This window comes from Rutilus rutilus (genome assembly GCF_951802725.1).
Source record: "Rutilus rutilus genome assembly, chromosome: 3".
NCBI classification, from domain to species: Eukaryota; Metazoa; Chordata; class Actinopteri; order Cypriniformes; family Leuciscidae; genus Rutilus; species Rutilus rutilus.
Genome location: NC_140211.1, coordinates 17,294,155 through 17,307,941, shown reverse-complemented (window position 1 = coordinate 17,307,941; position 13,787 = coordinate 17,294,155). Strand labels below are relative to the sequence as shown.

Sequence of the window (13,787 nt, the reverse complement as noted above, 5' to 3'; positions counted from 1 at the left end):
TGTTACCTGCTGTGGTGTTAAAACATAGTTCCATATATTAAGTTGGCTAACAGTGCCCACAAAGGACTCTACTGGGTTGAAGCCATCCCCCCTCTGGTCCTGATCCTGTCCAAGTACCAGAGCTCCCCCTCCTGTTTGATGTATAGAGCAAACATTTCTACTTCTGGACGCACACTCTCTTTAAAGCACCATAAAGCAATAAAGGTGTCTTAATAAACTGGCAGTGTGTTTAAAATGTTTATCAGGTATTAAGGTCAACCTGGTATGGTAGTGCCGACTGATAGTCCTTTCCCTCCATCTGAAGGGCTCCCATCAATATAGACTCTCCAATCACCATCCTTGCTGCGCCACGATACACCAATGTGGTGCCAGAGGCCATCATTTACTGCTGGGCAGTCAGTGATCCGCTCCTTTCCGTTAACATACAACACCCACCTGAAAGTAAGAAAAACAAGGGAAGACAGACATGAGAATGCAAGAAAGAGAGTGAGGATTAAACAAGAGTAAAACCAAACCCTTGTTTGGCTTTTATATTTGTTTGGGTGTTGGTAAGACCAACTTACATAATTTAAACATGTTAAACAGGTCATAGCATATACGCATATTCAAATGAGGTATGCAAAAGAAAACACAGCTCTCACCCATTATAGTCGATGAGGAGGAAGGCATTGTCACTTCCCTCTACAGCGTAGGAGATGGGAGTTCCATAATTAACAGTGTCTGATGACCTCATCCAGAATGTACATGTGATCTGTGTAAGAGATGGCATCTGACCGTCCATCATCACATAACCATGGATACCAGAAACTTCAAACTCCAGATCAAAGGAATAGGGCAGTTCTGTTTAGACAACAACAACAACAGATGATATACAGTATTATACATTCATTTTGAATAAGTTAACTCATGTTAATTAGGTTTTACCCCCAACTACTATATAACAAATGTATATAAACATATATAATTATAAATTATATATGAATGTATTCATTTGTGGGATGTCAGAAAGATGCAGAAGTTCAAAGCAAATGTTTCTGCAGCTTAATTCTAATAAATAGTCTTTTTAGACTGGGGAGGAAGTCTGGTTCTGAGAGTTATGGTTTGTTGTCACAGTACATCAAACTTTATCTGAAAACATAAATGAAAAATTTATTCTGTATAACAGGGTGTGAAAATTAACAGCCTATTGGATCATTTTAAGTGCTGCTGGGAATTTTCCAAACTTTTCTGGGAACGCATCTAAATTAAAGTGACACTATTCTGTCTCTAACAAGCCTTTGTAAAACTTATCTCTATGATGATGATGATTTCCATGATTTTTTCATCTCTTTCCCTCAATACCTGTCTCACACCTGGTTCCATTGAACCCAGGAGGGCATCGGCAGGTGAAAGTAGCCACTCCATCCACGCAGGTTGCACCGTTCAAACACAAATTCGGTTCACAGTCGTCTACGTCCACGTGGCACAGTCTGCCTCTGTATCCATTCACACATTCACACCTGATCGCAAATGCGAGACAAAGTCTGTTATCTATCATATGTCTGTTGTTGATTGCATTATAAACATGCATGAACAGTTCCCACAAAGGTTTCCTCACGAACCTGAAATCACTGACAGCATCCACACATGTACCTCCATTCAGACAGGGGGCGCTGTAGCACTCATCAACGTCAACCTCACAATTGTCGCCAGTGAAGCCATGAGGACATGTGCAGACATACCCACCCTCCAAGTCTTTACAAACACCTCCATTTTGGCACGGGCTGGAAGCACACTCATTTATTTCCAACTCACAACGTGGACCTAGATGTAAATGACAAAAAAGCCATTGATTACAGCGCTACAGTTTAAGAGCATTCAATTCAATGTATTATATTTGAAATGATATTCAAGTGAAGGGGTGTGGCAGAGGTGAAGTGCTGACCTGTGAATCCATCTGGACAGCTACATGTGAAGTGATTCACTTCATCCACACAGACTCCTTCATTCTGACATGGAGAAGAGCTGCATTCGTTCACCTCAGCCTCACACAGCAAGCCTTCCAGAGACAAAACACACACAAAGACATGTGGAACATAATTTTACCTGATACTTGGGACAATCAACAAGCAACCAATACGTTATTATTTCTATTATCTATATTACTATTTTGTGCTAATGTGGCAGGTCCTCCTCTCCTATATTCTGCTGTTACACCCTCACATTCATGCTGGGCCACTTTGAGAACTCAATGAGCTCAAGGGAGACAAAAGAGATGTCTTTATCAGCTGTTGTCACTAGCCAAGTTTCCATCCAAGGATTTTTAACGCATCAAAATGTTTACAGATATGGCTGATAGAAATGCTAATTATCGATAAAATTGAAACAAAGTGCAGACATAGTCTTTGTTTATTTGAATTCAGTGCATAAATTCTATGTTGATGCTTCAAATAATTTTTCACTGTATCAGTATTTTTAATGGTCCCATTACATGATACTCTCTCCATTTTTTGAGAACATGTAGGATGCAAAAGGTAGATAATTTGCGATACACCAAAACTTGTATGACAAATCATTTTTTTTAAGGATGACATCATTACGCACACTATTTTATCTGTAAAAGGCCAATTGGACGCAAACAGGCTTGAGACAGCAAATCTTGTAAACTTTCCCCCCCACTTTGTAGATAACAGAACAATGCAAAAGGTGGATGGAAACTTGGCTAATGTTAAATAGTGTTACTTTTCTTACACACTGTTTGAGCTCATATTTCATAATATTTGTTTTGATTCATCCTTGTACTTTTTTTCCCCAATTTTTTTGCCACCTTGGACAGACACCCGAGACACATACATAGATTTGGAAAAGAACAAAAATACTTCAATTCAAATTCTCCATATCCAGGGCAGCCACAGGCTTAATCATGGCCACGTCTTAAAGAGGAGAGACAATGGGCCTGAATGGAAAAGTGCTGTAAGGTTCTGAGAATGAGAACTTGTGTAGTTTCACTGCCAGACTCAAGAGATTCAGAGACAGCTAAATCAATCACAATAGTGAGACTAAAGGAAACTTTCAGGACCTTTAACAGAGAGGAATTTTGGGTTTGGGTTTTAATTGCCTCAAACATTTCACTTGTAGAACTTGGTTTTTGCAGTTCTATTGGGATTCCCCAGTGTGAAGCTGCGCTGTCAGATTATGTGAGTGGACTTTCTCATACCTACAAACCCAGGCTGACACTGACATTGGAACTCTCCCATGCCATCTCTGCACAAGCCGCCATTTTGACAAGGAGCAGAATCACATTCATCAATGTCGCTCTCACACTTGGCTCCTATAAGGCAATGAATGAGGAAAATGGGAAAAAAGTAGGCAGTGATTGGCAGTGATTAAATCAACCACAGAGGCTGAGGTAAATCTATCAAAATTAAATAGTGTAATACCAGACCAGCTGAATTATAAAAAAAAAGTCTCAGCTGAGTTGTCTTAAATACACACATTGCCGTACATAGCACAATAGATAGTTTGAAAAAATAGTACATAAGGAAACAATAAAAGTTTAAAAGTTGTTTTCCTTAAGCCAACTGAACTTAACGTCTGTTTTTTACTTGTGAGTTATGGTTATAGAACATGCCAAACCTGTGAATCCCGGAAGACAGGTGCATACATATCCGACCCCGACTTCCTCACAAGTGCCTTGGTTTTGACACGGATTCAGGAGACATTCATGGAACTTCTGCTGGAGAGAGTAGAGCTAAATTTTCAGCTATTTTACTCCAGCCCCCAGAGGGTACTGTGACATCAACCAAAAGTTATAAACACTATCCATCTGAATGTCACGGCATTAAATAATAAAATAGCAAATCAAACAGATGATGCAAAAACTTTCTTCAGTACTAACTATTTTAACTACAGCATTAACTATATAATGGCTGTATGATGTCAGCTCTTCTCAAAAATGAGCCAGTGATTTTGTTTAATGTTTTGTCTGTGCTATCTTTCTTTAAAATAAAACACTTGTTATTTGGAATTCATAACAATGGCATTCATACATTTATTGGTGTGAATTAAGTGTCCAAATATATTTTAGGCTTACTACATGTGATCCAAACACAGCAGGAACTAATTTCAAAGTTCAAAAGATTTCCAGATTCAGGTGAAAGTGAGAAGACGACTCACCTGGCTACTGGCTTGATAATCCTTTCTCACGACCACTTCTGGCGCTGTAGTTGCACTTTCCTCTTTAGGCAGGAAACTAGAGCCAAAGCCTGAGTCAGACCAAGAGAAAAGAGGGAAAAAGTACAAGGAGACAGAAATGAGAAAATGAAACAGACAGAATAAGCACAACACAGACATAAAAAAAAAGATGTGAAAGAGGAGAATTTCTGCTGTCAAAACTGGAAAACATTTTCCAAAGGCATTCATCATCCTCATCTTTTCCACATTGATGCACTTTTTCCCTGCGTGTAGAGAATCAGATTCCATTATGTGCATTGGATTCTCATTGCAAATCGTTCACACACCTACCCAAAGCCTGAAAATGAGCCATATATTCCACTGGTGAATGAAGAAACCCTCTGCACACCATTGTCTTACAGTACACAAGCAACACCTTATAACACATTAAAGGTGAAGCGTGTCATTTTTTATGATAGAAAAAAAAAACAATCTCCTCTAACCAAACAAGTAATAATCTTTGTTCCACCTCGGTTTACATCGTGTTCCGGGGGCGGGGTGGCCAAAGTACCGGCAACATGTGAGAAGTGCCGGTATGCAAGAAAAAGTGAGGGTACGCTACAGTACCCACTTCGAGCACTGCTTTGATCAAATAAAACACATATCAATCACAGACTATAAACATTAGTGTAGGGAAATAAGGAAAAGATACATACTAGAGCACTGTTGGATGGCTTTGGCTCCTGTTATCGTGGTAGTACCGTAAAAGGGGCAGGAGAGGCAATAGGAACGGCCCTCCTCAGGCTGATAATAATCTCTGGGACATGGGTAACATGGAACCAGACCCGTACGAGAGAAATGACCCCCGGAACATGGTACTGGGAAGACAGAGAGAAAGAGAAACCATGTATTCAGAAAGCAAATGGAACTATTCCCCTAAATAAGTATTTTTTTTATGTTAAAGTAATTCATAGGTATTTATTCAATTGTTACATCTCACCACCACACTCATTGACATCCAGAGCCCCTCTATTGACAGTGGTCGTGGTAGGAGGGCAGGACAGACAGACCTGAGAGCCGAAACCTGGCTGGAATTCCCCTAGAGGACATGACTCACACGTCTCCAACCCGGTAAATGACGAGCTGCCAGGCTGGCACTGCGCTGGAAACATGCACACACATGCAGGTATGCACACATACAAAGATGGAGACACACTTAGAGATCCTGTTTATAAGCAGCCTTCAGCTAGAATGGAATAGAGTGATGAGTAGATTTACAAACAAACATATAGACTGCTGACTGATTACCTTTGCACTCTGCCAGGCTGCGTGAATGGAGGTAAGGAGTGGAGAAGCCATCTGGGCATGACTTACACTCCATCTGCCCCTCCTCATCCTGATATGACCCTCTCCAGCAGCTCTCACACTCAGCATACTCCAGGGAGAAATACGTCCCTACTGGGCATTGCACTATGGGTCAAAACAAACAGGGAGGTCAAAAAATTTTTGTGGTAAAACTGCAGCTAATTTGTGGCAAATTTACAAAAAATGCAACAGTTTGCCGCAAATGTTTTCCAGACGTTCACAGATCTTCACCCTAACATAAAAAACGCTTTAAATGCTTGTCATATTTTTCACTACTGAATCTATATCAGATGTGCCCTGTTGAATGTGTATTTCATTTTCAAACTCACCACACACCCTGCCTTTGAGAACAGACCCTGGCTGGCAGTACAGTGTAGCCTTTTTACTTTCCAATGATTTGGGGTCCGCTACGATCATCTCTGACGACACATGGAAGGTAGAGAATGGTTGCTTGCTCAGTGTCCGCTTAAGACGATTGGTCAGCAGCTCCAGAGCCCTCAGTAAACGTTTTTGATTGACCATTTCCGCCGAGTCGTTCCTCGACAAGGGCAGTGGGATGCTTGCTGGGAAAAAGGAATGGTGTTGGGAGAAGTTGCAACTGGATTTGGGTGTAAAACTAAGGCTCCGTTTACACTGCAAGTCCTAACGCAAGGATCTGATCTTTTGACCATATGGTTTTGTCCCTTGGGTTCTGAATGGTCGAACTTAAATTATTTATATAATTCACATCGGGTGGAACCATGATTATTTGCCAACATGGAGAAGTTAAAAGCTGTCATGGATGTTAGCAGCGCAAAATCTGACTGAACGGATATAGACCGGAAAATAATGGTAATTTTCAGTTGTTATTTTATCTATGGCTTGTTAGAATTCTGAAGTAAGTAAGATTACATCTATTCAAATGAATTAACGAGAGAGAGAGAGAGAGAGAGAGAGAGAGAGAGAAAGAAAGAAAGAGATAGTGTGTATTACCTGCATGCGTCTGTACAGTGTCTCTATGTAATAATGAAGCATGTGTGTTTAATTACAATTTAGCAAAGTTATCACTGTTGCTGAGAAACAATGTAGCTTTCAGTAGCGAAGTTGTTATTTGTAAAATTCACTGGGCAGAGGTTGAAAAATAGTTTCTATGCTCCTGAATGTTTCTATGTGTGCACAATTTCTTACCTATATACAGTTGTAATCTAAATTATTCAACCCCCATTACAAATCAGGTTTATTGGCAAAATGTACAGACTTTCAGCTGTTTGGAATGAACATAAACAAAAGTAATTGAAATAGCTCAACACAACAAATGTTTCAAGTGGTTTCCCCACATTCAACTGAAAATGCAACTTTTAATGACTTCTGCAGTCTCAAAATTATTCAACCCCCTGAATAAAATCCCTCACAACAGCAAAAATCTGCAAAACAGGTGTTGTCTCAAGCACACCTGATGCAACTAATCAAGGGCTTCATTAGTTGCACCAGGTGTGCTTGAGCTAGAACACATTAAATAACTGAACTCGCTAGGTTTGTTGAGTGTCCCGTTTGACTGCATGTTAGAAATATGGCTAAATCAAAAGATTGGTCCAAAAATAAACAAGAAAAGTGCTCAAAATCATGTAAATAAGCCACAGAAGTTTTGGAATTCTGTTCTTTGGAGCGATGAAACAAAACTAGAGCTTTTCATCCCTATGGATCAGCGGTATGCAGAGGTGGAAAGTAACGAATTACATTTACTAGTGTTACGTACATTTTTACTAGTTTTTTTTTTATTTAGTAGGTTTTTTTTGTGTACTTCTACTTTAAGTAGTTTAAAATCTGTAATTTTACCTTGTTTGAAGTATTGTACTTCGCTACATTTTAAATCATATCTGTTACGGAGTAAAAAAAATAAAAAAAATAATAATAATACAAGGGGGAAGAAATCACGCTCCGGAAACTACTGCATTGATTGAAGGGCGGGAGAACAAACGTGCAAAAAAGGTGATGCAGACCCAGCTGAAAGCGAAACGCCGTCGAATTCTTATGAACCATTGCCAGTATGGGAATACTTTGGATGTAGAAAAACGTGTGGTTGTCCTCGATAATAGATCTCCAATTTGCAGAAAAATGTGGACACAAAGTGGCTGCAAAAGGAGAAAACATAGAACATTATACCTCCGTGCAGATAAAGGTGTGCCCCTTTTATAACCTAAGGCCGAATGATTTCCGTGATGCAGAGGGAATCCCGGAATCCAGTCATTAAAATGGAATTTACATTTACATACTGTGTGAATGAGCTGCGCTGCTTCGTCTACTACATACTCAAGTATGTGTGACGCTTATGGTGTTTCAGTGTCTCACAAACAATACGAGGGCATGAATACATGAACATTTCCAGAGCTGCTCTTCCGCCTAATGAGCATTTTCATCATTTTATTTGAGGAAAAACCATTGTCAAATACACTCTGAAATAGGTCTTCACTACAACCCGTCAAAATAAAAGTTTGGTTTAACTAGGAGAAATTATGACAGAAATATATTACTATAGTAGGCCTACAATAGAATGTACTTCTCAAAATAATAACAACAACAATAATAATACAATTTCTTTAAACATTATTTAAGGAATATATTTTTTTGTCCATGGTTTAATTTAGTAAATCTGTTTTGCAGCACCTCCCCAAAAATAAAAGGATAAAAGTTAAAATTTTCATTTGATTACCACTGTTTTTGATAATATATTTTTATTAAATCATAAAAAGAAACATTAATTTTCTGAATAAAATACATTTCATAGGACTCTATTATTCTTAAACATTTTAATACATTATTAATGTTAAAAATAAGTTGTTAATCTAATTCATTATCAATTATTGAATTTAATTGATTAGACATGTTTTATTTAAATTTTAATAAACAAAACAAACAAATGGTTTTAAGTTTGTTATAATAAAAGAAAACCTGTTTTCATTTTAACTGATGATAATAGTAATAACCATAATTGAATAATACCGTTTATTTATTTAATAAAAAAAAAGATTAATACCGTAAACTGTAATATTTTCTGAGACGTTAGCATACTATGAAAATCTCATACCGTCACAGCCCTTCACAGGAGACTACCCCACCCCATCCCCGCTGTTAAAAAAGTAACTCAGTAACTTAAGTAACTACATTTTAAATTAGCTACTTTTTACTTGAGTAGATTTTTAGACTGGTAATTTTACTTTATCTTGAAGTAGTAGTACTTTTATTTGAGTAGAATATTTAATTACTGAACAATAATTAAAGAACGATGAAGCATATGCTGAAAAGAACACTCTGCCTACAGTTAAGCATGGCGGTGGCTCTGTGATGCTCTGGGGCTGCTTTGCATCCTCTGGCACTGGAAACCTGCAGATCCTTAAGTATACCTCAAATTCCATCAAGGCTTGGTTGCAAAATAAGTCCTGGAAAATTCTACAGTGGCCATCACAGTCACCTGACTTGAACGCCATAGAAAATCTCTGGTGGAATTTGAAGGTGGTGGTTGCAGCATGCAAACCCAAAAAATATTACTGAACTGGAGGCCATTGCTCATGAGGAATGGGCTTAGATTCCTCAGAAACGCTGCCAGAAGCTGGTGTCTGGTAATACAACTTGTTTGCAGCAGGTCATAACAGCAAAAGGGTGTTCTACTAAGTACTAAAGATGGTTGCCATGAAGGGGTTGCATAATTTTGAGACTGCAGAAGTCATTAAAAGTTGCATTTTCAGTTGAATTTGGGGAAACCACTTAAAACATTTGTTTTGTTAAGCTATTTCAATTACTTTTGTTTGATTTGTTCATTTCAAACAGTTGAAAGTCTGTGCATTTTGCCAATTAACCTGATTTTACAACGGGGGTTGAATAATTTCGATCACAACTGTATAAAGTTTCCACCTCAAAAAAAGGTGTGAGTTTTAGTGCGACATTTTTATCTTTGTGGGCAAACGTGTCGCCCCATGTCGTGTTTAGACATAGGTCAGATGTTCAGATATTGGATATGTATCTGATTTAAAACCATATTTGGAAGTGGCTCAGAACGCATGCGGAAAAAAAAAACGGATCTCGTGCGGATTTTTACACGTGTGCAACAAATTCTAATCTGTGTCAGATGCGAGTAGAAAAAAATCGGATTTTTTTGTGCCAGTGTAAACGCAGCCTAATTATTAACAGGTGCAATAACAACACAGGGCCTAACTAGCCCAAAAGTTGGTATTTCTCTACCTGTGATGTTGAAATAGATTTGTATCTTCTGCTCTCTGGTAGGGCCAGTGATTTTCCGATGCCGTTTGGTCCTCATGTGATAGCCATGCTGTGATGAGCCATCTTGCTGTAAGTGGTGCTCTGGAGCAAAACCAGTGTCAAAATATGCATAGTCCTGACCATTCTGAGAGCCCCAATTACTGCCCCACCCTCCAGGACCTGAGGAGAAGAAAAAAACAATTATATGGCAAATTTAATCTATAACAAAATAATATAAAAATGTAAGAAAGATTTAGAGTTTAATCTTAACAAAAATAAATCTACAGAGTGTTTACACGTTATGTGGAACAAAATACTGATAACAGTTTAAAATCATCTTACAAATGTTTCATTAAACCGCTCTACATATTTTTTTTGCTAATCGGTGCATAATCAGCATAAGATTGTGCATGTAAACACTAAAGCTCCAACATGTGACCATTACAGACAATTCCCAAAATATGAAATAAAATGTTGTTTCATCGAGCAGAACATTTTTGTAGTTATAATGATGAACTCACTTTAAATTAACAGCTTTTGAGAAATTACCAAAGCAATATTGTGTTCATTTCAGCTTGTAAGGCTTGCAGGCTCAGCTCTTTGGCTCACCAATGGATCAATTTATCACCAGGTAGTAGAAATTGCCCCCGTTGAGGTTCTTTTTGAGGATAAAGAAGCACTTTAACAATCAGTCAAAACTTGGTTCATTCAACTTTTATTTTAGTATTAGGCCTATGTATATACTATTATTAGTGTTTATAAATATTTTGATTTAGGTTTTATTTTTACATTTTCAGTTTTCATTCTAGTTTAAATTGTAGTAATTTTGTTACATGCTTCTGTCAATTTTCTTAGCTTTTTTTGTGTAAATTTTTTATTTAGCTTTTGTTTTAGTTTTAGTCATTTATTTAGTACTCTTCAACTTGAACTTATTTCAGGTAGTTTTCAAATCAACATTTCAAATTTTCATTTAAGTTTTTAAAGTTTAAAGTTTTTCATCTAATATTATATTTTATTTTAGCTTTATTTCAATTATCAAAATTACAGATTTTTGATAGTTTTAGTTAACAATAACAACATTGCCTGGCGAAAAGAATCAAATCATTTGACATTAGCATGCCATTATTTACCAATAGCAAATCCATTTGGATAGTCGTAGTTATACTCTAGGCACTGTCCAGGTAAATCCATTTCCAGTTTGCAGGAGACCTCATCTCCACTGCAGATGTTAGGGACCTGTAGGATTATGATTATTGTTAAAAAAACAAACAATGAGGGTAAACAAGATTAAATGTCATGTGGCTAAAGTTTATGTGCATGTCTATGCGTCAAATCTCACCATATCTTTAAGAACAGTTGAAAACTCTCCCGTGAAGGACTTTAGCAAGTCAATATCATCACAGCGGGATGCTTTAAACAGCATCTCAAAGGGCTTAAAGCCATTGTTTGCAATTCTGTTCACTGTACACAGGAGATACATAGAGCAAAATGCTTACAATAAACTCAAAGCAAAGCATAGAAATCAAGAGATTTGTTTGTGCACTGTGTAAGATAGTATGTGTGTGAATCTGTGTGTGGAAAGAGGAAATTATGAACAGTCGAGCAAAAATGAAAGACAAATGTTGAGTAACAGTGAAGCAATCCTCACGGGAGCAATCAGGTCTGTCTGGTGAGCGGGGCGGCTCCCAGATTCCATTATTGGCGCAAAAGTAGCTGCGCACAGCATCCTGGGCAAGACTGTAACCCTGTCTGCATATCAGAGTGCAGTTCATCCCTTCCTCCGTCTTGGCACATGAGAAATCTGCATTCACTGGCACAAATGGCTTCTCACAGGTTGAACCTGAGGTTAGAAACATCCTTCAGTGCCAGTGAATTAACTAGTTTATTTAAATAAGGAACAGTGTAATCTGGAAAAATTCACAGCACTTAGCTTAACTGGCTAGACAGATCCAAAGACAGATTATAGCACAGTACACTATCTTTTTTAAAAAAACTCTTGGCATGAAAAACAAACTAGAATAATAGACTGTAGCATGCTTTGAGGAATGAACTTCTTAGTCAACAATGAGAAAGTTTAAGTAAAGTCCTTCCTGTACATACCTTGTACAGTAATGATGAGCTCACAAGTTCGATTATTGCCGGAAGGGTCAGTGGCTCTGTAGTAAACTGAAGTTTCTCCCACAGGAAATACATCACCGGATGAGTGAGTACTGGAGATATTCAGATACGCTCCTGAGAAAGAAAAATAAACAAATGAATAATTTAATACAGACAGGCAGAACATTATTATATACACTACAGTTCAAAAGTTTGGAGTCAGTAAGATTTTTTTAAAGAAATGAATACTTTTATTTAGCAAGGATGCTGAATTGATCAAAGGTGACAGTAAATACTGTCGAGGTGTACAAAAAAAAAAAATCAAATAAATGCCGTTCTTTTGAACTTTCTAATAATCAAAGAATAGAATGATATATCTGAAAAACATGTATCATGGTTTCCACAAAAAATATTAAGCAACACTGATAATAATAAATGTTTTTTGGTAGTGTACAATACATATCCTTTAATATAAAAGTAAGTGGACATCAACATTCCCTTGTATATTTAATATCAAAACCATCTGTATCTCTCTTTGAAGCTATAACAGCTTACAGACCTCTGGGAAGGCTTTCTGCTAGATGCTGGAACATGGAAGCAGGGTTTGTTCCCATTCAGACACAAGGGTGTCCAAATCATCCCAAAGGTGTTCAGTGGAGGTCAGCTCTGGGCTTTGTGCAGACCAGACAAGTTCTTAAACACCAGACTCAGTAATCAGTTTCTCTATGGACTTTGTGCTTTGTGCATCATCATGCTGGAGCAGAAAAATGCCTTTCCCAAACCATTGCAACAAATTTGGAAGCACACAATTCTCTAGAAAGTCAGTAATGTTTAACATTAAGATTTATCTTCACTGGAATTAGAACAGCTAAACCTGTTAATTAGAAGTGGGTGTCCACATACTATTGGCAATGTAGTGTATATACTGTATGTCTGCATCTGTTTGCAATATCGCAGACATTGCCTTAGTTGTGCAATCTGGCAATAGCCAATGATGTAACAGGTACTTTCACAGACATTTACCACAGGGAGCAATGTGGAGCTCCACAAGGACTCGCTTTGGTCAACCACAAAGTCCTACAAAGGGTGATACGCTACTGTACAGCTCCTCATGAGGCCTTGGAATAACAGGCCTTGGTGCCAGAGGAGAGTAATTGCTAGAATGTTTAATGACATAGAACTAAGGGTGCTACACTGCGGTCAGACAATAGAGTCTTTCAAGGATCATATACTTCAAACACTCAAAGAAACAAACATACACTCACACTTATTTGCATGCACATATCAGTACCCATAACTATAATGAAACCTTCATACATTTATCCACTAAAATAAGGTTTTGTGACCACACTGAGGCTGCTTGTCGACGTCACACCACGCTGTCCCAACGTCAGCATGTTTTGTTTTTCCATGCCCACACCCTGACGCTGGTTTATATTTAGTGCAGACATAACTCCCTCCAAAACCCGCCAGACCCAGACATTTGTCAGACAGTTTGGAATAGCCCTGGAACTTCTCTCTGGAAAAGTGTGTGTGTGCATTCATGTCTGAACTGGTTAAGAACAAAATGAATTATCTTGCAGTATTTGGAGGGCTTGTGCATTTGTACAAATGCCTTTGTGTGTATGAATTATTTCTATTATGCTTTCTTATCTTGTTTTATCCCAATAATCTCCATACATCATAATCACCATATCATATACCTCATTTCTTTCTTTGTTCACTGGATTTGCAGTAAGAGTATAAAACTAAAGCCATTTCACCTGTCTGAGACCAAAAGACTGATTCCAATCCTTATCGCTGCTTATGTAGCCAAATCAATAAATACTTTTTGCAGGAAAACATTTCCTTCCAGAGTTCTTAAAATGTTCATAGATCAAACCATTTCCATTCTCTGTAGCTACTGTAAAAGTTAATTCAACCCTGTTCAACCTCCACAG

General features: G+C 37.8%; 1 protein-coding gene across 6 annotated transcripts in view; it reads right to left on the bottom strand.

The window, feature by feature from the left end:
• svep1 (sushi, von Willebrand factor type A, EGF and pentraxin domain containing 1) overlaps window positions 1-13,787 on the bottom strand; it is an 81,129-nt gene that overhangs the window by 20,359 nt on the left and 46,983 nt on the right. For 4 of the 6 annotated variants that reach the window (XM_084403377.1, XM_084403381.1, XM_084403379.1 and 1 more), the window contains exons 11-28: window positions 11,851-11,982; window positions 11,399-11,590; window positions 11,090-11,211; window positions 10,881-10,986; window positions 9,733-9,930; window positions 5,847-6,080; window positions 5,461-5,622; window positions 5,153-5,314; window positions 4,869-5,030; window positions 4,156-4,244; window positions 3,616-3,715; window positions 3,197-3,310; window positions 1,925-2,038; window positions 1,602-1,803; window positions 1,342-1,499; window positions 642-840; window positions 260-435; window positions 7-131 (exon numbers count right to left, since the gene is read on the bottom strand). In XM_084403377.1, coding sequence (XP_084259503.1) covers window positions 7-131; window positions 260-435; window positions 642-840; window positions 1,342-1,499; window positions 1,602-1,803; window positions 1,925-2,038; window positions 3,197-3,310; window positions 3,616-3,715; window positions 4,156-4,244; window positions 4,869-5,030; window positions 5,153-5,314; window positions 5,461-5,622; window positions 5,847-6,080; window positions 9,733-9,930; window positions 10,881-10,986; window positions 11,090-11,211; window positions 11,399-11,590; window positions 11,851-11,982 — 2,747 coding nt within the window. The remainder of the gene's footprint in view (window positions 1-6; window positions 132-259; window positions 436-641; window positions 841-1,341; window positions 1,500-1,601; window positions 1,804-1,924; window positions 2,039-3,196; window positions 3,311-3,615; window positions 3,716-4,155; window positions 4,245-4,868; window positions 5,031-5,152; window positions 5,315-5,460; window positions 5,623-5,846; window positions 6,081-9,732; window positions 9,931-10,880; window positions 10,987-11,089; window positions 11,212-11,398; window positions 11,591-11,850; window positions 11,983-13,787) is intronic. The other 2 variants (XM_084403378.1, XM_084403380.1) reach the window with 1 other exon arrangement.